Source organism: Conger conger, chromosome 10, assembly GCF_963514075.1.
Source record: "Conger conger chromosome 10, fConCon1.1, whole genome shotgun sequence".
NCBI lineage: Eukaryota > Metazoa > Chordata > Actinopteri > Anguilliformes > Congridae > Conger > Conger conger.
The window spans coordinates 12,940,944-12,966,700 of NC_083769.1; the positions used below are offsets into that span (position 1 = coordinate 12,940,944).

The 25,757-nt window shown below is 44.6% G+C and overlaps 2 protein-coding genes across 3 annotated transcripts in view; one reads left to right on the top strand and one right to left on the bottom strand.

Annotated features, from left to right (window-relative positions):
• jph2 (junctophilin 2) overlaps positions 1–14,689 on the bottom strand; it is a 31,336-nt gene extending 16,647 nt beyond the window's left edge. For both annotated transcript variants that reach the window (XM_061257416.1, XM_061257417.1), the window contains exons 1-2: positions 13,829–14,689; positions 7,756–8,554 (exon numbers count right to left, since the gene is read on the bottom strand). In XM_061257416.1, coding sequence (XP_061113400.1) covers positions 7,756–8,554; positions 13,829–14,207 — 1,178 coding nt within the window. In that variant the 5' untranslated portion in view covers positions 14,208–14,689. The remainder of the gene's footprint in view (positions 1–7,755; positions 8,555–13,828) is intronic.
• Positions 14,690–16,926: 2,237 nt separating this feature from the next.
• gdap1l1 (ganglioside induced differentiation associated protein 1-like 1) overlaps positions 16,927–25,757 on the top strand; it is a 21,036-nt gene continuing 12,205 nt past the window's right edge. The window contains exons 1-2 of the mRNA XM_061258599.1: positions 16,927–17,334; positions 23,179–23,371. Coding sequence (XP_061114583.1) covers positions 17,155–17,334; positions 23,179–23,371 — 373 coding nt within the window. The 5' untranslated portion in view covers positions 16,927–17,154. The remainder of the gene's footprint in view (positions 17,335–23,178; positions 23,372–25,757) is intronic.

Genomic DNA, 25,757 nt, shown 5'->3' on the forward strand with positions numbered 1-25,757 from the left:
CGTTTCAGGGCGACACTGTGGCCAACTCTGCATCGTTCTGTGGACCATCCCTCAAAGGGACAGGTCAGAGTGAAAGAGGGCAGAGCTTCTCCTAGACCGTACCCCTGCAGACCCAATTTGTGCATGTTAAGCTAAAATGTTAAGCTAAAAGGTTAAGGTAAGAGCAATAGACCCAGAGGCTAAATTGCTCCGCGCATTAGTCTGCTTCTGTGGACCTTTTTTACAATGGTCCCAATGGGAAAGTTTCTCACAATGTGCTGTTGATTTTTACTTTTTGAGTCCTTATTCGGTTTGTACAAGTCGTTGGACACCATAGATTGTTAGGTATGAAATGGAAGGATTATTTGGGCGAAATATAGCGTTATCGCAGAGAAAAAAGCAATTTTTTCACCATCGCAGTGTCTTACTTTACATTATTGCCATTTGGCAGATGCTCTTATCCAGAGCAACGTACAGTTGTTGTGCAATCCTCCCCTGGAGCAATGCAGGGTTAAGGGCCTTGATCAAGGGCCCAACAGCTGTGCAGATCATATTGTGGCTACACTGGGATTAGAACCACTGACCTTGCGTGTCCCAGTCATTTACCTTACCCACTACGCTACAGGCCACCCTGTCTTGGCTTTTCTCAGAGGGGAACAGTAGGCTTGTGAAACTATGCATACACACCGCACTTCCTGGCCACTTATATCACTAGGCTTAAGTGGAATAGGAGCTGATTGAGTTCACCAGCCATGTTTCTTCCTTCAACATCTTTGGTGATAATACACTGTATCTGTTGTGCATATAATATCCTACTCTGCGCTCCTGTGCAGTAATATTCATATCACTGCTGAGGTAAGCCTGGTCAGTTACACAAACGTTTCCATGGTGATTAATAAATGATAATTGATCAATAATCAATAATAATCAATAATGGATAAATAATCAATCACTTTCATGAAAAAATTACTTGCCAGACAGCGGTGTGGACACATTGCTGAGCACTGAAAATGTTTCAATATATCAGGGCTTGTTGTTAATCAATGCATGAATCAACGATTCCCTTACTGTGGAAATAACCTGCATTATTTCCACAGTAATAATGTTGTAATAATTATGTTCCCCCCTCTCTCTTGAGAGAGAGGGGGGGACAGAGATAACTAAAGAGGCATGGAGAGAGAGAGGAAACCTGAGACTCACTTCACCAACACACCAGCCACAGTGACTCCTGACTCACTTCACCAACACACCAGCCACAGTAACTCCTAACTCACTTCACCAACACACCAGCCACTGTAACTCCTGACTCACTTCACCAACACACCAGCAGCAGTGACTCCTGACTCAATTCACGAGCACACCAGCCACTGTAACTCCTGACTCACTTCACCAGCACACCAGCAGCAGTGACTCCTGACTCACTTCACCAGCACACCAGCAGCAGTGACTCCTGACTCACTTCACCAGCACACCAGCAGCAGTGACTCGTGACTCACTTCACCAACACACCAGCCACTGTAACTCCTGACTCACTTCACCAGCACACCAGCCACTGAAACTCCTGACTCACTTCACCAACACACCAGCAGCAGTGACTCCTGACTCACTTCACCAGCACACCAGCAGCAGTGACTCCTGACTCACTTCACCAGCACACCAGCAGCAGTGACTCGTGACTCACTTCACCAACACACCAGCAGCAGTGACTCCTGACTCACTTCACCAGCACACCAGCCACTGAAACTCCTGACTCACTTCACCAACACACCAGCAGCAGTGACTCCTGACTCACTTCACCAGCACACCAGCAGCAGTGACTCCTGACTCACTTCACCAACACACCAGCAGCAGTGACTCCTGACTCACTTCACCAACACACCAGCAGCAGTGACTCCTGACTCACTTCACCAGCACACCAGCAGCAGTGACTCCTGACTCACTTCACCAGCACACAAGCAGCAGTAACTCCCATCAGATACTTACGTTAGGCCATGCCAAATTCAAACTAAAGAAATACAAACACATCACCTGTTGGAATAAAACCACCCACATTCTAAAATATCCCTCTTTAATATTTGAACACTTATTTTTAATTTCCAAAATGGTTCAGCTGCTGTGACATGCTGCCGTTCCACAAATGTTTTTTTATGTCAGAACTATTTCTACCTCAGCCCCCATAACAAGCATCTGGGTTTCTTTATGCTCATGCATGCACACAAAATGTGAAGTTGATTGTGATTTATAAAGAGAATGGCAGGCAGGTGAAATAGAGAGAGAAGGAGAGAGACATAGAAAGGAGAGAGGGAGAGAGAGAGAGACATAGAGAGGAGAGAGGGAGAGAGAGAGACAGTGAGAGGAGAGAGGGAGAGAGAGAGAGAGACAGTGAGAGAAGGAGAGAGAATGAGGGGTGCAGAGAGGGAAAGTTAGAGGGAAAGAGATAGAGAGAGGGAGAGATAGAAAGACAGAAAGAGGGATAGAGGCAGAGAGAGGATGAGGGAGGGAGAGAGAGGGAAAGGTAGAGAGAGACAGAGAAGGAGAGAGGGAGAGAGCCGGAGGGAGAAAAGGAGAGAGGGAGGGAGTGCCATCAGCTGTTGCGTATGGCAGTGTGTCTGTGATACCTCGGCCCCAGAGCCTGCCCTTATTTGGGCTGGCCTCCTTTCTGACACTGGCCTGCCTGCGTCACTTATACCCGCGGCAACAGTCTCCAAGGAGATCTCATTCCAGGCCCCGCCCCCAAGCCCCCCACCCTGCCCCCGTCACTAGGGACCACTCTAAAATACTGAGGTCAGGAGGGAGTGATGCGGACACCAGGGGTCAGCTGTATTTAGACCCCTCCCCCAAACCCAAATCCACTCAACCCACTGCTCATAAAATGGAAGAATCTACAGACGAGTAAACTACAATAGAATTTTCAGGTAAGTATTCTTCTCGAGGTTTATAAACGAGGTTATTCAAAAAAACATGCAGACACGCAGATCCTGATGGAGACATTTTCAAGTTGGTTGCTGTTCCCCAAAAACACAATTTCTCTCATTCAAGCAGTGTGTGCACTGTGCCCTCAGTGACCACTTCATTAAGTTTTTATCAGAATTATTTTTAAACGTATTGTTCTTCTGCTGCCGTAGCCCATCTGTCCCTACAATCTACACATTCTGCAGGGAAACCATAGTCTGCCCACTTTTCAAAAATAAAGCAGAGAGGGGAACAGATAGAGCAGAGAGAGAGAGAGGCTGAGGAACAGGGAAACAACCTCAAAACAACCACCAACATTTAATGTTAGAGCCATCATATTATTGCCCTGGCCAAAGCGGGCAAAAACACAGGCAAATTCTTGGGCATATTCAGATGTGAACACCTTCTGGTTTCTAAGTGATAACCCCTCTGAGCTGATGGCGTGAGCTAGGTGTTTATACACATTAGCTGTGTTCCTCTGACTATCACACTCTGAAGGCTTGGAACACTGTTTCTCTCAATGGTACAATATTAGTTCCAGCAAATCCACGACAGAGTCTGCTGTACCTCCCTTATCTGCTTACCATTAATGAAACATTGGGCAAATGTTTGCCACAGGCCTTGGTACCCATGAATGGAGGATTACGTAATAGCTTTTCACCATTTCACTTGTGGGTTTTTGGACAAATGGGTGACCCAAGGCATACATCAGCTCTCTCCATCCACCCGACTGTCCAAAAACCCACGATTGAAATTGTAAAAAAAGTTTTTTTTAAAAGTGAGCAATGGTTAATGTAGTGATTTCTCATTTGGATCCTTCACCTGCACTTTTACAGTTTGTGTCTCTCCATGAACAACGATGATAAGTACATGCGTGTTTTAAGGGCAGCCTGTAGTGTAGTGGTTAAGGTAAATGACTGGGACATGCAAGTTCGGTGGTTCAAATCCCGGTGCAGCCATAATAAGATCTGCACGGCTGTTGGGCTGTTGGGCCGTTGGGCCGTTGGGCCGTTGAGCAAGGCCCTTATCCCTGCCTTGCTCCAGGGGGGATTGTCCCCTGCTTAGTCTAATCAACTGTATGTCGCTCTGGATAAGAGCGTCTGCCAAATGCTGTTAATATAATGTGAAAAATAGGTGTGCCCTACATTTTTTGTGGGCTGTAGTTATTATCATATGAATGGTGGATAACAACTTTTTATCATTTCATTCATCGATTTCTGCACAATGGGGTGCTTCGGTGAACTCCCTCATACTGTTTATATGTCATTATCAGTTAGCAGGCATGTCCCTTTGTCCTGTGTTGGTAAGTGGTTAGTGGGCGTGTCTCTTTGCCCTGTGTTTCTAAACGGATAGCATGCGTGTTTGCTTGCCATGCCACTAAGTGGGCATGTCGGTTTGCCCTGTGTTGCTAAGCGGTTAGTGGGCGTCACTCTTTGCCCTGTGTTGCTAAGTGATTAGCGGGTGTGTCTCTTTGCCCTGTGTTGCTAAGTGATTAACGGGAGTGTCTCTTTCCCTGTGTTGCTAAGTGATTAGCGGGCGTGTCTCTTTGCCCTGAGTTGCTAAGTGATTAGCAGGCATGTCTCTTTGCCCTGTGTTGCTAAGTGATTAGCAGGCGTGTCTCTTTGCCCTGTGTTGCTAAGTGATTAGCGGGCGTGTCTCTTTGCCCTGTGTTGCTAAGTGATTAGCAGGCGTGTCTCTTTGCCCTGTGTTACTAAGTGATTAGCGGGCGTGTCTCTTTGCCCTGTGTTGCTAAGCGGTTAGCGGGTCTTGCTCTTTGCTCTGTGTTGTTTTGCAGTTAGCATGCGTGTCTGTTTGCCCTGTATTACTAAGCAGTTAGCGTACGTGTCTCCTTGCCTTGTGTTGCAAAGTGGTTAGCAGGCGTGTCTCTTTGCCCTGTGTTGCTAAGCAGGCATGTCTGTTTGCCCTGTATTGCCAAGCGGTTAGCGGGCGTTGCTCTTTTCCCTGGGTTGTTTTGCAGTTAGAGGGCATGTACCTTTGCGTGTTGTCTGCAAAAGATTGCTTAATGCATTGGCAGAGCGTCCATTAAGAAAACAAATCAAGTAGAATCAATATTTCCCCAAAAAAGGGAAATTCAGCAAACTTGTGTTTGTGCTCTTTGGATTTGGCTCAATAATCACATCCTTCCTCTTGTTACATCGTCTCTTTAGCTGAATAAATTACTAATGGTCAGGGCATATTTCTGCCAGTTGGTATGAGCCCCTCCCCACCCTGACATGCCTATTGCTTCTTGCTTTCAGGTCCATGGAAGGTGTGTCATTATTATGACACAAATTAAACCAGGGTAAGAGGCTCTAAAACAGTGTATACATCTACAGGAAATACCTCTGTGCCAGTGAAAATGTTGAGGGGAAATTCTTATTCTAAATATGACCATTGCAGATTATCTTCAAGTTCATGTACAGGGAAAGAATTTTGTATGTCATTTTTTGCAATTAACAACATAAAAATCCAGGCCTGCTGGTTAGTTTAACACAGTGGTGTGATTCCCAACAGTCTAAAAATACCATGTAAACATGAGCACACTCAGAAATACAAACCCTAGCTATCGATTCAGATAGTGTCCTCATTTCCCTTTTGAAACAAAGTCAAAAGGATCCCAAAGTCACCCATGGCTAACCTGTCTCAATGTGGTGGCCCACCACTGTCCTGGTGTTAGCTGCGACTTGGCCTGCAGAACTAACGCAGCAAAAAACTCAAAGTCTGACCACAGCAACATGAGATCAGACTCATCTCATGTACACAGTGAACCCTACAACCCTGGGGTTCCTCCAAGGGGGCCCCCGACAGGCAGCTGCACCAAATTATGATTTATTTTTAGCGGCCAGATAAGTGTGCAAGTCCCTGGCTGCTGGGTTTTTGTCTCTTGCTTTGTTAATATGAGCATCGCTGAAGTGATTTGAAGATTACTGTCATACTGATTTGATTTGATTTGATGGAGGTACCAAGTTGTTGTGGCCAACAGCTATGCGTGATTGTGGAAGGTGTCTAAAAATGTATATACATAGGGCTGTGGGTGCTAAGGCTCTAGATGAACGTACAGGGGGCAGGGGGTGCTAAGGCTCTAGATGAACATACAGGGGGCAGGGGGTGCTAAGGCTCTAGATGAACATACAGGGGGCAGGGGGTGCTAAGGGTCTAGATGAACGTACAGGGGGCTGTGTGTGCTAAGGGTCTAGATGAACGTACAGCGGGCAGGGGGTGCTAAGGCTCTAGATCAACATACAGGGGGCTGTGTGTGCTAAGGCTCTAGATGAGCATACAGGGGGCAGGGGGTGCTACAGTAAGGCACTGCTCTAGATAAATTTGATGCCAGACTCCAAGGCTTATCTGCCACCCAACCTGGAAGTGCCTAACTGCTGCCCACAGGGAATTTTCATGTTTTAAAATGTTGGGTACAAGGGGCACTGCAAGAGAGAGGGAGATGTGAAGTAGTCTAATTCATTTACAGAGGCACAGCCTTGTTGTGTCACTGTTCTGGGACCAATATACATAGCGGTTATACATAGATTTAAATGGAACAGATTGACAACAAACTGTGCAGCCCCCAAAAAAGGTTTCAACATTAAAACTAACAAGGCAACTAATTTTAACAGCAATCGTACATGAACACTGTACATATATTTATTTCCCAGCTGAGAGTGCCAAGCAAGACACTAGCCTATAATCGACCGTGCAGGAGCACTTCATTAAGGAATATCACAGACAATCAGACATCATCATGTCATCATCCATCACTTTGGCCAAGTCAGACTACATTTATCTACAGTACCTTACACCCTACCCAGCGCTGCCCTACCTGCTGCTCTACCCAGCACTGCTCTACCTGCTGCTCTACCCAGCGCTGCCCTACCTGCTGCTCTACCCAGCGCTGCCCTACCTGCTGTTCTACCCAGCACTGCCCTACCTGCTGCTCTACCTGCTGCTCTACCCAGCACTGCCCTACCTGCTGCTCTACTGCTGCTCTACCTGCTGCCCTACCTGCTGCTCTACCCAGCACTCCTCTACCTGCTGCTCTACCCAGCACTCCTCTACCTGCTGCCCTACCCAGCACTGCCCTACCTGCTGCTCTACCTGCTGCTCTACCCAGCACTCCTCTACCTGCTGCTCTACCCAGCACTCCTCTACCTGCTGCTCTACCCAGCACTCCTCTACCTGCTGCTCTACCCAGTACTGCCCTACCTGCTGCTCTACGTGCTGCTCTACCCAGCACTGCCCTACCTGCTGCTCTACCCAGCGCTGCCCTACCTGCTGCTCTACCCAGCGCTGCCCTACCTGCTGCTCTACCCAGCGCTGCCCTACCTGATGCTCTACCCAGCGCTGCCCTACCTGCTGCTCTACCCAGCGCTGCCATACCTGCTGCTCTACCCAGCACTGCTCTACCTGCTGCTCTACCCAGCACTGCCCTACCTGCTGCTCTACCTGCTGCTCTACCCAGCACTGCCCTACCTGCTGCTCTACCCAGCACTGCTCTACCCGCTGCTCTATCTGCTGCTCTACCCAGCACTGCCCTACCTGCTGCTCTATCTGCTGCTCTACCCAGCACTGCCCTACCTGCTGCTCTATCTGCTGCTCTACCCAGCACTGCCCTACCTGCTGCTCTACCTGCTGCTCTACCCAGCACTGCTCTACCTGCTGCTCTACCCAGCACTGCCCTACATGCTGCTCTACCCAGCACTGCTCTACCTGCTGCTCTACCCAGCACTGCCCTACCTGCTGCTCTACCCAGCACTGCTCTACCTGCTGCTCTACCCAGCGCTGCCCTACCTGCTGCTCTACCCAGCACTGCTCTACCCGCTGCGATACCTGGAGGCGGCGATCTCGGCCTTCTGCTTGGCGATGGCAGCTGCTCGCTGGGCCCCCTCCACGCTGCGCTGCACCTTCTGGCGGATCTTGGAGCCCTTGATCTGGATGAGCCTCTTCTTCATGGCCTTTATCAGCGTGTTGTTCAGGTACTTCCCCTCCTCCACCCCGCCCTCGGGGAAGCTGGTGCGCCCGTAGCCGTGCCGCTGGTTGTCCAGCCACTCGCCCTCGTACTTGAGGCCGCTGGACCGCTCGCTGACGCCGTAGCCCGCGCGCTTGTCGTTCTTCCACTCGCCGGAGTAGCTCTCGGTGGTGGTGGCGTCGATGTCCGGCTCCGGGGCGAGGCAGGCCTCGTCCTCGCCCTCGCCCAGGCTCCCCGTGGACTCGGCGTCGCTGGCGGCCGAGCTGAGGGCGGAGTCCGAGCGCAGGAAGCTGATCTTGCTCCGCACGCTGGCGAGCGACAGCCGCGACTCGGCCCTGGTGAGCTTGCCCAGGATGGAGGCGCGGCTGAACAGGCCCTTCTTCTTCGGGGGCCGCGCCAGCTCGGGGTCGGCCTGCAGGCTGAGGGCGAAGCCGCCGCGGACGGGGCCGGGGGGGCCGTGGGGGGGGCTCAGGGGCGCGTCCTGGCCCGCCGCGTCCGTGCCGGTGATGGTGGGCAGGGCGCCGTTGCCGTGCTCGCTGCGCAGGGAGGTGAGGGAGGTGCGGAGCGGCGACCGCACCACCGCGGCCATCCCGTACGGAACGCTCTGCCGCATGCCGTAACCGTGCCGCATCCCGCTGCTGAACTGACCCTGGAAGGTGCCTGGAGGAAGGGAGCAGAGGGATGGATGAATTACAGTTACAGTGCACACACACAAGCAGACATGCGCTCACACACACACATGCACATACAACACGCACACACACATGCACACACACCACATACAACACACACACGCACACACACACAAGCAGACATGCGCTCACACACACACATGCACATACAACACTCACACCACACACAACACACACACGCACACACACAACACACACACAAGCAGACATGCGCTCACACACACACATGCACATACAACACGCGCACACACACACACCACACACAACACACACACAAGCAGACATGCGCTCACACACACACATGCACATACAACATGCACACAAACATGCACACACACACCACATACAACACACACACAAGCAGACATGTGCTCACACACACATGCACACACAACAGACACACACACACACCACACACAACACATACATACACACACACACACAAACCCACACAATTTGTCGCCTAGTGACAAAGGAATGGTAGTGCCTTTACTCTGGGGGAGCCACTCTTGGGCTCCCAGGAACATGATGATGAGGTAAGAATGCTGGGAAAGATGATTGTCAACAGCTGCATGAAATATTTAAGTCTGACACCGCCCGTCTGCTCATCTGCAAACCTGAATGACGCTGCTTACACCTACTACCTTTCTTTCTATATAACGTGCTTGTTAACTGGTAGCCTTTTGTGGTACTTGAAAACTATAGGATGAGAGTACAGGTTGTAATGACAGTAAAAGATCACCCCAATTCCAATGTTGGACCATCTACGAGGGATTAGAGACAGACTTAAACCAAGGGCCATTACCAACAGAGGTGTGGATTTTCATCTCCGACTAACTACCCAGTGGGACCCTGCAACCTGCGCAGATTGTACAAGCAAGGTTATAACACACAATATTAGGGTTAACTAATAGAACTAACTCCCTTTGCTGTCAAAAAATGCCTACTTCCTGTTTAAATGACTCATGACTCACTTTTGACTCAACTAGGTCTCATTTCAGGTTGTAGTCATTGTTGAAGTTGTTATGTGTTATGGCCACCAGTGTACACTGGGTTACTGTAATGCACTGACACTAATGCAGGCCCACTGCCTGTGCAGCCACCAAAGCATTTTACTTTGAATGAGGAGATTAGTGTTGGATTTAAGAGCAATTCCTGGCAAAATATCCTGTGGAAGGAGATAAGAAAGCAGGTTTTTAGAGAAACTGTTGGGGCGGCCTGTAGCATAGTGGTTAAGGTAAATGACTGGGACACGCAAGGTCGGTGGTTCTAATCCCGGTGTACCCACAATAAGATCTGCACAGCCATTGGGCCCTTGAGCAAGGCCCTTAACCCTGCATTGCTCCAGGGGAGGATTGTCTCCTGCTTAGTCTAATCAACTGTACGTCGCTCTGGATAAGAGCGTCTGCCAAATGCCAACAATGTCATGTCATGTAATGTAACTTGAGATGGGGTGTCAGTGTAATATAATGATTACAGAACTAGGCTTGCAACGGGGTTGCAGGTTTAATTACCAGGGGGCCCGCTGCCATTGTACCCTTGAGCATGGATGGCACTTAACCTGAATTACTTCAGTAGCTATCCAGCTGTATAAATGGACTGTATCTAAAAGAATGTAAGCTGTGTAACTCGCCCTGAATAAGAGCATCTGCTAAATTCCAAAAATGTAAACTTGGGATACCCTCCATTGAATTAGAGGGCCAATGATGACAGAGGTTATTGTTGGGCGCAGAAACGTTGAGCCAAATTCTAGCCATGACAGCGGATCATACGCGCAATGGTTTAACGCACGGAATTGTCGTCATACGCTTTCATATTTAGTAGCAGTGCGTGTTAGTGCCCGGTGCAGTTATTTATGCCTCCGTAACGGCTCGGGTTCCTCGCGCAGGAGCAGACACATGTCTGCATTCCATCACCCCCGGGAGACACGAGGCCAAAAGGACACCGGCCCCGCGCTATTATTATTACAGCATGTCAGTCACCAAACCGCCGTAAATCTGATGACTCAGGCCCTGGCGGCAATGCTAGTAATCGATAGGTGGTGGGAGATCTTACGGTACCACCTGTTCATCATTTACCTTTACGCATTTATCAGACACAATTTTAGCCCAAAGTTAGCTGATTAATCAGTAATAATGAGGCTACATGAGCAATAGAAAAATGCCACTTTTTTAAACTATACTCAAGTAAACACAATGTGAGGCTTTAAAGATTGGTATTTAGATGGTAAGTTTAGATGGTGGTAGTACACTTGCTGCATTGTTCCTCATTATCAGGATCAACAACAACTGGGAGTATGACGAATAATACAAATTATGAATGATTTTAATTTGTTTTTATTGATTCTATTACGACAAAGACGACTGACTACTACTAGTGTAGAAATACTACTATTACTACTACTACTACTAATAATAATAATAGTTTAATAGACAGAATAATAGAATAGTTTCTGCAGCAGCAGTCCTGAAATTGCCATTCAGTGCTGATGTTACACATGCATGGTATTGGATACAAATCTAATCTCGGCCACTTATTTAACTTGTGTTTACAAACTCATGTCTCCTGAGGAGCTGATAAGAAATTAACCAAACCATTTTGCTACACAGCGACTGAAATAAACATTTCACGAAACAAATACCCTTTGAGATGCTACCACTGTGGAAATCAGAATCAGAAGATCCCCAAACGATTTAACCAAATGACTGACAGGTGGTGACAAGAAAATAAGTGAGATGCAAATGCATATTTGACACTGTTGATCTAATGTGATCGTTTTTCTATTTGCCTATCATTGCTCTGTTTGTTGAGCATTCGGTTTTGTTACAGGTTGGCAACTGTCCGCACATCAGCTCTGAGGCTCTTCCTGATGAGGAATTCCAATTTCACACAATCATCTCTGAATGAGATATTCCCATTTTACACAGTCATCGACATAACAAGATATTCCCATTTCACACAATCGTCTCCAAACGAGGAATTCCCATTTCACACAATCATCTCCTAGTGAGGAAAGCCCATTTCAGTCAAGGCCATTGATATGGGGCGACATTAGCTCAGGAGGTAAGAGCAGTCATCTGGCAGTTGAAGGGTTGCCGGGTCGATCCTGCCTGGGTGTGTCGACATCTAACCCCCAAATGCTCCTGATGAGCTGGTTGGTACCTTGTATGGGAGCCATTCGCTGTGAATGTGTGAGTGTTTGAATGAGTGAATGAGAAGCATCAATTGCAAAGTGCTTTGGATAAAGGCACTATATAAATGCCAACCGTCTACCATTTGATATATTCCCTGCTCTACTGGTTAGCATATGAGAGTTCAGCATTACATATGTCAGAATCATGAATAACTGAGTGTTGAGAGTGATAGCTCTTCAATGTATAATAAATGCTTTGCTTGTTGTGCACATTACAAACTTACTGCAGTTTCTTTACTCAGCATCAGCAAATGCAGTGTCATGAAAAAGTATTTGCGTTTTTTTTTCAATACAAAACATATTTTTACAAGTATTACTTAATTTATTTCACGAAAAAGTGATCAAACACCCAATATCACCCATGTGATTACTGCTTCACCCTGATGGATTCAATATGAGTGATATATAGATTCAAAAGGGCTGGCTGCAATCATTCTTGACTGTATTCAATCAGCTGAATTTATGAATTTATAAATTTGGTTAATTGGTTGATTGCCTTTTAACTTGGGTGATATGGATGTTTGATAACAGTTTTCTTGAAAAAAATGAAATAATACTTGCATTTACTCAGTTCCTCTTTGTCTAATATTACATTTTGTCTAAAGAACAGCAATTGTCTACAAAAATTTTACAAAGACATCGGGAAGAAAGAGCATATTCTCCACAAAGCAAACCTAAAGTAGATCAGATTCAACTGCAATTCATGGATTATGTTTCCAATTCGAGTCTCTCCTGTTCACCACAGCAGATCAGGATATTTCAGCATCGAGTCATCTAACGTGCACCATCCCCCCCAACCCCCAACCCAAGTCTCCATTGGCAAGCATTACCATAGCGATAACCATGCCATCATGGTCCATCTGTTACAGAACACAGGGGTTCCATCCTCTAGTCACCACTCCAATCAACCAATGAAAAATTGTCTGACCTTCAGCTTCTGAGTCAGTGGGTGGGGCCATCTTAAAATCTAATAATTATGCCCTGCTAACAAAACGAAAAAAGTATCTGCTGAACCTGATTTTGTGTGGTACCATACTCTATCTGTTTCAGACTGTGGGTTTCCCTGCTGACAGGCCTTCATATCCATATGTGTGCACACACCCAACAGTCCAACCACGCAGTCCAAGAGGTTCTGACAAAGGTATGAGGTGAGGGCAGTTATTATTTGCCAGACTTTAACCAACAGCCGAAAACTTTTGGTTTGACTCAAAGAGGACAGTCCACAAGCACAAGGTGACGGATCTCAAGGAGCTAGAAATATTCTGTATGCAGGTGATCAATGATCCCTCTATGTGTTCACCAATCCCATAAAACCCACACGAGACAACTCGATAGTTTTACGCTGGCAGTAGTACTGGCAATAATATTTGATTACTTGCAAAAAACCTCTTTGCCAAGCAATTGTATTTGTATGAACAAATTTCGATTTCGATCTAAAAGTTTTCCATTTTTTATTTGTCTCCATTTCTTGTTTTGCTCAAATTCATTTATTTTCTTTTTTTTGGCTCATCTTTATAATGGCCGTCAATGTGTTATAATTTCACGCATATGTAAAGGTAAGCAAAAAAATGCTCTGGGAACATGGGAGAGGTGTCATTGCTGAGTATTCTGCCTCATGATAGTCATTCACCAGTTCTCACTGTGTAGGCATAAGGGTTAAATCTGAATCAATCTGAAGCAAATCTGAAGCAATATGAAACCCAGACCAGCACTGCCTTTAAATGTTGTGCTGATTATTGCTCGTTGGCTTAATGAAAGTGTACTCTCTGGTAGAATGAAAATATCCATCTACCATAAATGATATTAAGACGTGGTGAATATGCTCCAATGAGCTTCTTACATGTCAGTATCACCTGATGCCGAGTTGACGAATGCTAAATCACTGTGTCCATCTAATCTTTGTTAATAACCTGCTCCTATACACATTAAATACGTCTTTCCATGGTGGAAAAAGCAACGTGTATTATTATTATTATTATAATTATTATCAGCATCACCATAACTTTATAGCTTGGTTTGCTTCACACTGTCAGAAGTAGGCTTGCTTACCGCCATCTGCGTACGTCTCCGTCCCATAACCGTCCTGTAGGCCGTTATTCCACGTTCCTTCATACTTAGCGCCGCTCCCCTGCCTCAGGCGCGTACCGTATCTGCCTTTAAAACCGTGCGTCCATTCTCCCTTGTACAGCCACTGTCCCTTCGTCTCGACGCCAAGCCCATGGCGCTTCCCCTGCGACCAGTAACCCTCGTACGTGTTACCACTTGGCCAAGTGTAGACTCCAACAACCTCAAATCCGTAATTCCAGGAACCGGAGAACTCTCCTTGCCCTCTGGGTCCCGTACATATTCCGTGTCCGTGCGCCTTGCCTCCCTCCCAGCCACCACAATACGCCCCACCATCATCAAATTCAAAACGACCGCCGCTCATTTTTGCTCAATCGTAAACCACCTGTGAGCGTTCAAGTTGTATGCAGGTCCAGGTTTCGATCAGAACAGAAGGTGTTGTCAAATTTCATGAGCACGTTGATTCCCCCCCCAGTGAATTCCAGTAAGTTCTTGCGAAGTTTCGTTATCTTCTCACGAATAACTTTCCAAAGAATGCACGTTTCTTCGTTTATTCCTTGGGTCCTGAAAATATTCCAGTTTTTTTTCTTTTGTTAATCAGTGCAGTTTTAAAGTTGTCATGAACTTCACTAGGCATGTAGTTTGCTGTTTCGAGTTGATTGTGAGCGTGCCTCTAAAATTCTCACTTCCTTCTTCTGCATCGGTAAATGTTGCCTGTTTGTTACTTGGATACATGGTTTCTCAGAGTAATTGTCAGTCGATCTGCCGGGACTTTTTCATGGCTTCAGAGGAGGCTGTGACGAGCCCCTGTCCCCTCTCCCTGAACCCCCACACTGTCGCTCTCGCTCGCTGCGAGGGAATATGGAAATGTTATAACGGACCCAACAAGGCTATCAGATCCGCACACTGTTCCAAAAATACAGTCCAATCCTTACCGTGCAACATGGCACTTTTAAAAGCAGTGCCAAGGCGCGTATCGCTGAGGGGGCTGGGCGCGGATGTGTCCATTTCAAGATCATACGAATTTGTTGTCGCTAGTAAAGTAGGCTAGTTTGCCTAGTTTGTAAATTACACTGATGTAGAAATGTTTTAGGAATTGCACTACGTACTGTACTCTACGAAATGTATTAAACTAAATGAGATGAGTTTTAGGGAAGCGGCCAGTAAGCACTTAAGTCTATGCTTTATCAAGGCCAGACATTTAAATCTTTTATTTTGTTTATTCATTATTTAAACAATAGAATATGGAACTCGTGCACTAATAAATGGCACGATGGGTTTTACACTCATCCTACAATGAGGTAAACCCCGTTGGGAATACAGTCGTGATGTCCAACAAGGGCTGCGCCAAACCGTCCCTTCTGTTGGTGGCACAATAACCACCAGATCTTCTATAAAATCTGAATTGTGTCCAAATGTAGGTATTGTAGTAGTGAGTATAGCCTCATTCAATATAGGCTACAGGCGATACAATAGCCCAAAAATGAACAGGTTTATAAAGATATACAATCTAAATTTAAAATGCTTTGCGGCATTACATTATAAGTCGCCTTACTGTAGGCTACACATCATCCATCGTATATGACCGTGGTGCGATTCCTCCACAATTTATTGCATCCAGTCATAAATAAACTTCCGGATTTGAAAAGTGCACCTGAACCTTATAAAAATGAACAGCTTCTGCAGAATGCTGGTCAAATGGCACCCTCAATCGGCAGAGCGTGGCTACATTACCTACTGTGCATTATAATAGTAGCCTATGTTGATTTTGGAACAGCACTTATAATAGAATATAGGCTAATAGAGAACGAACGATATGAAATATAAGCTCTACTAAACCGTCTGTAGAGAGATAATAACAGCAAGAACACAAATATCATTATTATTATTACATGCAACTGCAGCTGAATTAATTCACTTTTTGGACTTTACTCTGTATTGTTGATACAGGCAGTACTCTAATCATGATTTTATTTTTTATTTTTTACAGCAGTGCTGAATTAATTAAATTAATTAACTGCTTAAACAAAGGTCGAAATAACAGATGTAATTTTTATTAGCTTTATTGCAATTAACAAATATTATTGCAATGATTTGTATTGCTTGCAACACGCAGAAATATAAAAAATATATATAATAATGACTATTTTTGGTTAGATTATTGTTTCATTTATAAAAATATACTGCATAAGTGTACTGAAGATTAATGTCCTACTTTACCTGAAACCGTGAGGGGGCAGACTACTTTGCAACAAAAAAAAACAAAAAAGAGAGAGAGAGATACCAGAGACTCTAAAGTATTCATCAAAACATTACTAGCGTGTGTGAGCAGTTGGTATACGATATTGATAATCTACACAAAAGGGTCCCACTTTTACTTAGTTCACCCATTATATAGAGCAGAGGTGTCCAATCTTATCCTAAAAGGGCCGGCGTGGGTGCACGTTTTTGTTTAGCCCAGCAGTAACACACCTGATTATACTAATGAAGTAATCCTGTTCTTTAATCAAGACCTTGATGAGTAGAATCAGTTGTCTTAGTCCTGTGCTAAAACAACAACCTGCACACACACCGACCCTTTCTGGGTAAGATTGGACACCCCTGATATAGAGCGATGGGAAGGCGTAGGCCAACCTTCTATTTGGTCCACTTTCGGATTTTGTGATTGGATATTATTTCAACACATTCAAATGAGATTCCTCCCCTTGCGCCGTTCACTTGTCGCATCTATCCTTCACAGTGCCTGTACAAACGTCGTTGTCCATCTGATTTAAAACGATAACGCTTTAACGGTGGGGCTACACATTTTAATTCACTTATAACCTCCATGTGCATTACACTTGCATATGAAACCGAAAGGACTTTGACCTTGTCCCTCCGTTGAGGTGCAACCTAGTCTCAGTTCTAAAAAGGCTTTCAATGCGCATGCCCAGTGTGATGCAATACACAGTATCTTGCTTTATATATTTCCCATGCTCATGTGAACGTTCGTCTTCGCATGGATGTGACGTTGGATTTTTTTTTTTTTTTTTTTTTTACACCTTTCTACTTTATTAGACGTTAGAAAGCGTCAGTTCCGTTGAACCCGGACTAAGACTTGCTGGGGCTGGTTCGGAAGGGACGCTGCGGTACTAAAATCGATGATGCTCTGTTCGTGGTGCTGAAATATCTTTCCCTCTTTCTCTCCTCCTGTCCCACCCTCTCTCTCTCTCTCTCTCTCTCTCTCTCTCTCTCTCTCTCTCTCTCTCTCTCCCTTTCTCTCTTCTCCTCTCTCTCTTCCCCACACCTTCACGCTCACAAAATCTTCTGTCATGGCGTCTTCCAACAATGTTACCCCCACCAACTGTAGCTGGTGGCCCATATCAGCCATGGATGAAGATGGAAAAATCGCGGATGACGAGGAGATCCAAGAACACAGCACGGACTCCAAGCCGTTCTCGAAAGACAGGCTAGTGTTGTACCACTGGACGCAGTCATTCAGCTCTCAGAAGGTAAAAATACAACCTCGCTTGAAAACAGGGACATTCTGTGTTCTCTGGTATGTAATTTTGCAGCGAAATGGTCAACGTTATGTTACCACAGGGCTTAAATCACGTAAGAGGTACTGAATTATCAGCGTGCGCTCATGTCAGACACAAACCGTTACCTTGGCACCGGTTCATCAGGAAGCATTACGAAAACAGCTGGGTAATGTGCAAAAATAATACATAGTTATCGATTCAAAACAGTCAGTACCTACTAGAACTTCAAATCGATGATTCAGTGCAGAGTGATTCAGGGAAGGTGTTCTCTCCTGACTGTCGTCTCATTGAATCCCGAGGGGCTACACCTAGTGTGTGCGTCAAAATGTGGCATGATGTAAATAATTCATTGTAAAATTAGGTGTTTTTATGGTAAAGGAACTGAACGAACTGTGATTTCACTTTAACTGGCTGCTTGCTAACCTCATGCAGACATGGCGCGCCACGAAATGTTCGTTAAAATGAGCGTAAATAGGTTAACAGACAGAGACAGAGCGAAAGTGGCTAACTTTTGTCACCTCGTGCTTCTAACACAGTGCGTCTGAGTACGGCAGATGAATTTTAATCCGAGAAATGCAGAATAATTTATAATTACACTCCAATTTCCTCCAGTTTTAAATCCGTCGAGTCATTTGGCAGTTATTACCTGAAAAGCGTCATGATGATAGGAAAAATAATATTTAGGCGAATGTTCATTCCGAGACCCGAAAAGGCGACGTAAAAGTCCATAGGAACAGCCCTTGCTTGTCACTTATCAAAAATGAGATCAGGCGATTTATACATATAAAAAACAAAAATTCTCATGAGCTTCTGAACACCAATAGGCTACCTGCGCGTTAGGTGTTGATTACAAAAAACTAAAAAAACCAAATTATATTCCAAAAACGGTGGTCTCCAAGAAACACAGGATCGTAAGCACGCAAAGAACACAAGTAATACCTTTTTTTTAATTTTTTTTTTAAACTTCATCCAAGGAATTAATGAATTCATGACTGGACAAGGAGGCTAATGCTAGGAGGAGGCCCAAGGACCTTTCACAGTAAGGTTCCAATGACAATTACAGCGGGTCTTGGTGGTTATCGCTGCCCCCCCCCCCACTCATCAAGCTCTGTCGATCTGGCGTTAAGCCCGCGAGCCTTCATCCATTGGCTAAAACGGTCGCTTTGAATTGCTGATTTCAGCCGTGATCGCTCAACAGTCGTGTTAACACCCCAGGTTATCACGATTCCCATCGCGTACTGCTAGGACTGAACAAGTCTCATTGTCATTCTATTTATTTTAAGATTTGATCTGTGATATCTAACGAAAAATGCAACATGACCGTTTGAACTTCACTGTTTCATTAATGAACTTTAAAAAGCAGACTGCCAGCATTTAGCATTTTGTCTCATCTGTCATTTCCAGCCTGCAGCAATGCAAATACAGAAAGACTGACAAAAAATTGGCCTTTAGTGACTCTTTACTATCCGCTGCCCGATCGTAATGTCCGAGGAGTGTATGTGAACGTGTTACTCAGACCTGGTGGGGTTGGCAGGCATGGTGGACAGGATGCGGGAGAGCCTGCAGCCTGTGGTTTTCTCACTGACTGAGAATTGGACTGGTTCTTTAGCAAAATATCCGGTGTAAAATATTAGGAAGCCTGTAGTGTAATAGCTAAGGACCTTGCTTGTTGAAGCACTGTTGTAGCCACGATAAGATCTGCGCAGCATTTGGGCCCTTAACCCCACATTGCTCCCCACCGGGTGTCTCACTGTGGCTGCCCACCGCTCCAAATTAAGTTTATTGAACACAGAAGAAGTAGGGTTCCTGAGTGGAATGAGTTGGAGTGTGCAGGTACAACCTTCTTGTAACAGACCATCAAATGACTGTGACTGGGAGACAACACAACTGGCCCTGTCCCACAACGAGTCAGGCTGGGATTCAGTTTACTGAGTTTATGACTTCTGACTGCTGCATTGGTTCTCCTAATTACATGCCAAACACATAAAGGCTACCAGCAGTCATCACTGAGATACCCACCATCAGTGCTAGCCCTCTCCAGTAGTACAGTGTGGCCTGTCATGTGTAAATTAGTCACTGGCTCTTCTGTAGTACTGTGTGTATTGTAAGGTGTAAAATAGTCACTGATTCTCCTGTATTACAGTGTGTCTTGTAGGGTGTAAAATAGTCACAGGCCCCCTGTCATGTGCCACCCACCAAGGAGGATTTTGTACAGGTCATTTGGATATGTTTATTGCATTATAAACATTGCAGTGTATATTTTAACCACTCAGCAGGGTGACTGCTGTAGCCATCCTGTCAGAATTGAGCATAATTAAATATTAAAATATTCATTACAGAACATACAGGCCATGTCAGACATCCAGGCACCAGCTCTGGTGTTTGAAACGACAGACTGTGCTTGACATGAAAAGGAAATGTAATGTTCATGTTAAAAAAGTATTAATGTAAGTTTGCATCTTCATGTTAGACTTCATGAACACTTTAATTGATCAATGAAAGCCGTTGATTGCACAGTTAACTCACCTCACCTGGTTTCTTGGGTCTGAATCGGTTGCTTATTTTAAGGTGGAGACAAAAGCCAGCACACCCTGCGGCTCTCCAGGACCAGGGTTGCCGACCCCTGCTCTAGAGTTTGCAGAGAATGGTGCAAAAAAGCAAAATAAAATCCAGTGAGCAGCAGTTCTACAGACGGAAACGCTTTGTTAATGAGAGACGTCAGAGGTGAATGGCCAGACTGGTCAAAGCTGACAGGAAGGTGACAGTAACGCAAATAACCACACATTACAACAGTGGTATGTAGAAGTGCATCTCTGAACACACAACACATCATAACTCTTAAGTGGATAGGCTACAGCAGTAGAAGTCTAAAAAATAAATCAAATAAATACCTAATAAAGTGCTCGGTGAGTGTAGATGAGCAAAGTCAACTACTTGTCTGACTGAGGTGACTGAATTAGTTGACAGCTGTCTGATTTTAACCCTATGAACTTTGCCCCCTGGTGGTTGAGTCCTCAACATTCCAAATTATTATTGCACTCATATTTTCACTCAGTGAGCACTTTATTAGATATTTATTAAACATATTTTTTAGACTTCTACTGGTGTAGCCTATCCTGTTTTTGAGATATTGACACTTTTCAAGGACTAGTAAAAAATGGGAGAAAATGTCCCTCTAGGGGGGCAAAGTGGAAAGGCTTAACAAAGGGGAGAAATTGAGGGGTTCTCTCATCTATCAGCCGCAGTGAATAACTACATAGCAACATAAAACAGGTAATGAAGCCACAGCTTACCTACACATTGGGCCTCATGCGAACCACACGTATGAACAGATTTGTGCTTAATTTGTTAATACAAGTGATTTAAGAGAACTTGGCGCATTCACCAATTTTCTTTGATTCAGAACTATTTCTTCGGTAGGAAACAAATTTACAAGTGATCCCGAGCTTGACATTTTTCCAAGCCTAAGATTTTATATAAACTTCATATGACCATGTTGAAGTTATCCTTTTTGACTGTGGTATATGACTGTTTTATTGTAGGATATTTAAATTTGAATATAGTTCTGAATTTATTAATACAATGATATTCATTTACAATATCAAAAAGATAACATTATTTCTAATAGAATATAGTCAAGGGACAGAATATGTATTTGATATTAAAAGCATTAGTCAACAACCATTTTAGTCATTGATCTTAATTTTTTTTCGACACTGAATTCAATATCGATATCTCAAACTGCAAGTTACAAGCTACCAGGGCCAAGTTCAGCCCCAACAAAACGTAGAAAAATGTTTATTTAAACAGAAATGGTGGCGTGTTGAACATCCTGTTGTAAACTGTGGGCAGACTGACTGACATAGTACAGTTTGCTCCTATGGCGTCTGAGAAGGTGTTTTCCAGGTTTTCATGCATAGGATGTGCCCCGGGTGTGATATAGCGTCACACTGAGTAAACCTACACCACGCCCTGTTAATTGCCAATAGAATAATTACTTGATGTAAAAAAATAAGGGCAAAAAACACTCACAGTATCTAACTGATACTAAGCAGCTGATCACAATAACAACTCTGTAACTCACTAACAAAACTGGGAACAGCAGAAAAACCTTATTCTGCTCTAGTGAGATGGACTTCAGCTAGGTGCCTGGTGTAAATATGCACTTTTCAGTCAAATGTCATCATTAGCTTTTTATTAGCTTTAAAGGTACAATAGGTAAGATTTTTGTGTTAAAACCTTGTTACAAGACTATTGTAGATCCCTTGTGATCATTGAAAAAGGCTCACTGACATGTTGACTCACCCTCTGCCTGTGTTTATAGTCCTTAAATTTGGGTTTGAAAATATACAGTTGACAGGCCGGCACTCTGTACCAATACATCGTATCGCTGTACAATAATTCAAGCTCATTGGTTGAAAATTGGTTCTAATTGCCACAGCCAATGGCGTTTCAACGTCAGCACGTTCACAGAGAAGGGGTGGGATAAACAGTGTTGTGCTGTTTGTTGCTGCAATTCCTCTCTTGACCGTTATAAGTCCGAAATTACCTATTGTACCTTTAACAAATATGAATTGGTCAACATCCAACGTGGCACACTTCTATGACGAATATTAATTTTTAAATTGCATACTAAAGCTGCCTTTACGTACACTGAATAATAGTATGGGGCCAGATTTATGTACATGAAACTAGCAGCACGAAATGCGGCCTAACAAGGGTATGTCGGTGCAGTTGCAGTCTGCCTGCAATGTACGTCTTATTTACGAAGGCTACAGCTGATTACGCAATCAGAATGGGACAGCCTACAACACGCATTTTGGAAGGAGGCAGATCTTAAACAACGCAGTTGAAACACAGGTTTAGTGCACTGCGTGTGCAGTATTCCTTGTATCGGCTGCCACGTAAAAGCATAGCCAGTGCAGGACAAAATGTGTCCATGTTCCAGCTGTGGCGGCAGGTGTCATTAAATTAAATTCCAGATGTGACGTTGCGACGAGCTTGACTGTTGTCGGGATGCAATGGGAAGGTTGTGTTGTGTTATTTTTAGATTCGGAGCCTGTGTCTCCCCCGCACCTCGGTTTACACCTGCGGTGGATCCATTTTGCACACAAATCGACTCTCCTTAATTGCGTGAACTTCAGTAAATTCAACAGAATACATAATCAGCCACATTATATCTCTGCCCTTTATTTGCGCTGTCCGCCCTTAAATGCATATGCATATGACATATGCACTTCAGCACAGCTTGCGATGACTCGCCAAGATCACGGACATACTATGGTTCCAGCCCCGTGCGCCAGTTTGATACATTTCCTGGGCAGAATGCATCATATGTGTGCCTAAATATCATCGCAAAAGGCTTAGTAAAATCCGGCCCATGGAGTGTAGTACGGGACTATAGCAACGGGAGGGCAACGCAATGCATAATGGGATATGCATGCCATCGTAGTGTCCAGAGTTTACATATTTCACCAAATGTAGTACGACATCTGGGTATTTTTTGCATACTATTTTATGCAACTATGGTTTAGGACATACTGAAAAATGTTCACATACTATACGATACTAAATAGTATGCTACTATGGACTTTTAAACCCAGCCTGTGGCTCCCCAGGACCACAGTTGGGTGGCACTACACTGAGAGGGGATGGCTTCGTTGTGGGGTGAATGCGTATAACCTGTATATGATGAGTTTTCATTGACTGACATTCACACCAGCCTATCGAAATACTGCAGCAGTCATACCCAATGGCAGTTAGTGCAGTAAGTGGGGTCATGCCCTCTGACCCTGGGGGAACTGTGATTTGCAGGTGCGGTTGGTTATTAACGAGAAGGGCCTGCTGTGTGAGGAGAGAGACGTTAGCCTGCCAATGACAGAGCACAAGGAGCCCTGGTTCATGAGGCTGAACTTGGGCGAGGAGGTTCCTGTCCTCATCCACGGAGACACCATTGTCAGCGACTACAACCAGATCATCGAGTACCTGGAGACAAACTTTGTGGGAGGTATGTCCACGTTCAGACCCGCCCGTCTCGTATCTTCTCATTTGGTCTGTTCTCCAGGTTGTGTTATTTCTGTTAAAGCAGGCAGCTCTGACCTGGTAATCCTCAGCAGAGCCGATTGAAGGCCACACAGGAGCTGTTTACAGTTTAATGTTGTGATTCAATGATAGCAATACATTCAATAATAATAGAAATAGTAATAATAGCGATAATAATCGTGTCTAAATCAGGCTGCAGGTGTGCGAGAGCAGCATCCTTGTGTGTGGCTGGCTGAAAGGGGCCTTCCCCTGCTCACTCACCCAGCTAACCGGTGCTAACAGAGACATAGCTGCCCTGTCAATTCCACTTTTAATCTTTGAACGGCCAGTGTAACATTATTAGTGAAAAACTCTTCACAGAACACCGGAAAATAGGATAGAAAGGTGAAGTTAGAGGACAGTCTTGTGCGACTTTACACAGCACGTAAAAATAATACCAGTATTTCCAAACAAACAATCGTTTTAGCTGGATTTGCAGTGTGATTGAGGGTGAGTACTGCCCCAATTAGCGGGTGAGTAGTCCATGTCACACTCGCGTAGTTTGGATCTGGTGTTTTTTGCTCTCTGTAACAACACTTCAACTTTTCAACTTCGTGAATGTTTTATTGTGACTTGCTTCTATTCATCTGAATGCTGGCAGGACTCCACTGAGTGGGGCCTGACGTGTTTTAGGAGGAGAGGAAGGACCAGGCACTGCAGCAAATGGCCAGAAATGGACACTAATGGGCCTGCAGGGTCAGGTCCTGTCCTTTCTAAATAATAAAGAAAAATTATCCCTCCATTATCTGTCAGGCACGTGAGTGGACACCTCAGGCCTTTCAGGACCTCTCTCTCTTTAGACCCTAAGTTTTGAAGGACTGCGACTGCTTTTCCCACGAAAAAGCAGTTGCTGCCAGGTCACAATATCTACCTGGGATTAAACGGTTGCAATGGGTCAAAACCGGATGTATTCGGATGTAATTTGCGGGCTTTCCTTTTGGTTCATCGTTACTGTAAATGTGTTAATGCAAATGTATATCTGGAGTGAATGCGTTTAAATAGGGTGAAGAAATTAGGCCAATTAAGTATTCTAAATACTAAAGCACACATTAATTGCAACTCCCTTCTTTGTGTGAGAATTTTTAGAACTCCTGAAAGCAGTCGGCAATTAGTCTGCGCTGATATACTGTAGATTATAGTTCATGCACAGCAGGCCAGTCTATGTGCTCATCCTCAGCAGTCAAATGAGTTTGTAGGGTGTGGAGATGATCGAATGCATCTTATGACGCATAACACTCTGGAAAGGACAGAGACAGGACTTACATTACATTACATTACATTAGACTAAGCAGGAGACAATCCTCCCCTGGAGCAATGCAGGGTTAAGGGCCTTGCTCAAGGGCCCAACGGTTGTGCGGATCTTATTGTGGCTTCACCGGGATTAGAACCACTGACCTTGCGTGTCCCAGTCATTCACCTTTACCACTAATTTACTACTAATTACTTTCAATTTATTTTCTGATGTTATAATGAAATTATCTTTGTAAGGATGAAGGATGTCTATTGAAGTCATCAGCGAGCAGTTAGTATGAAAACACAGTGCTAAATTTAAACAATTTAAACACTGCGTACGTGTTCAGTAGGCTGTATCGTGAATTATGAATATAGTTTTACCTTCAGATGCTCTTTCTCTTCGCAAGTTCATCTGTGTCTATTCCTTCCGCTGGTACGACTAGCTCATTTTATAGGGATTCATATTCTTTCTTTAGTTGGACCACCACCTTTTTTTTTTTCCTTTATACACCGCCTAATACCATGCCATCTTTACATCCTCTGCTGTTCATTTTATTATACCTACAGAATTTATTTTGCATCAGATGTCACGCATTGTGTGTTGCATTTCTGATCGAATATGGCGTGAAGCTGTATCTACCTCATTGACCTTTATCTATATCTTCTGATCTGTATTTTTTTTTTTTTTTCTTTTGTGGTTCCCTCGCTTGTTCTGCCTGGTTGCTCTGCACCCAGTTCTTAGCCTCGTAATCTGGACATGTACGCATCCCATGTTGTTTCTCACCCTTTTTCTGGGTGTCTCCTTTTGCAAAGTTGCAAATGTGGCTTTTCATTTATTTAACAGAAACAGTCTTTGTAAATCAGCTGTTAATGTGTCAGTACCTACGACGATACAGCGATTCTTTCCTCTGAAAATGCTTAGAACCTGACCCAGCGCCTCAGTCCAAAGGTTTCACACACAACAACAGAAACACTGAATATATTCAATTAATGACTTAATTGCACCATTTAAACCCCTGCTCCCAGATTTAGCTGTTTAAAGTGTTGTTTAATGAGGCCTAGGTGTAATAATGTAATAC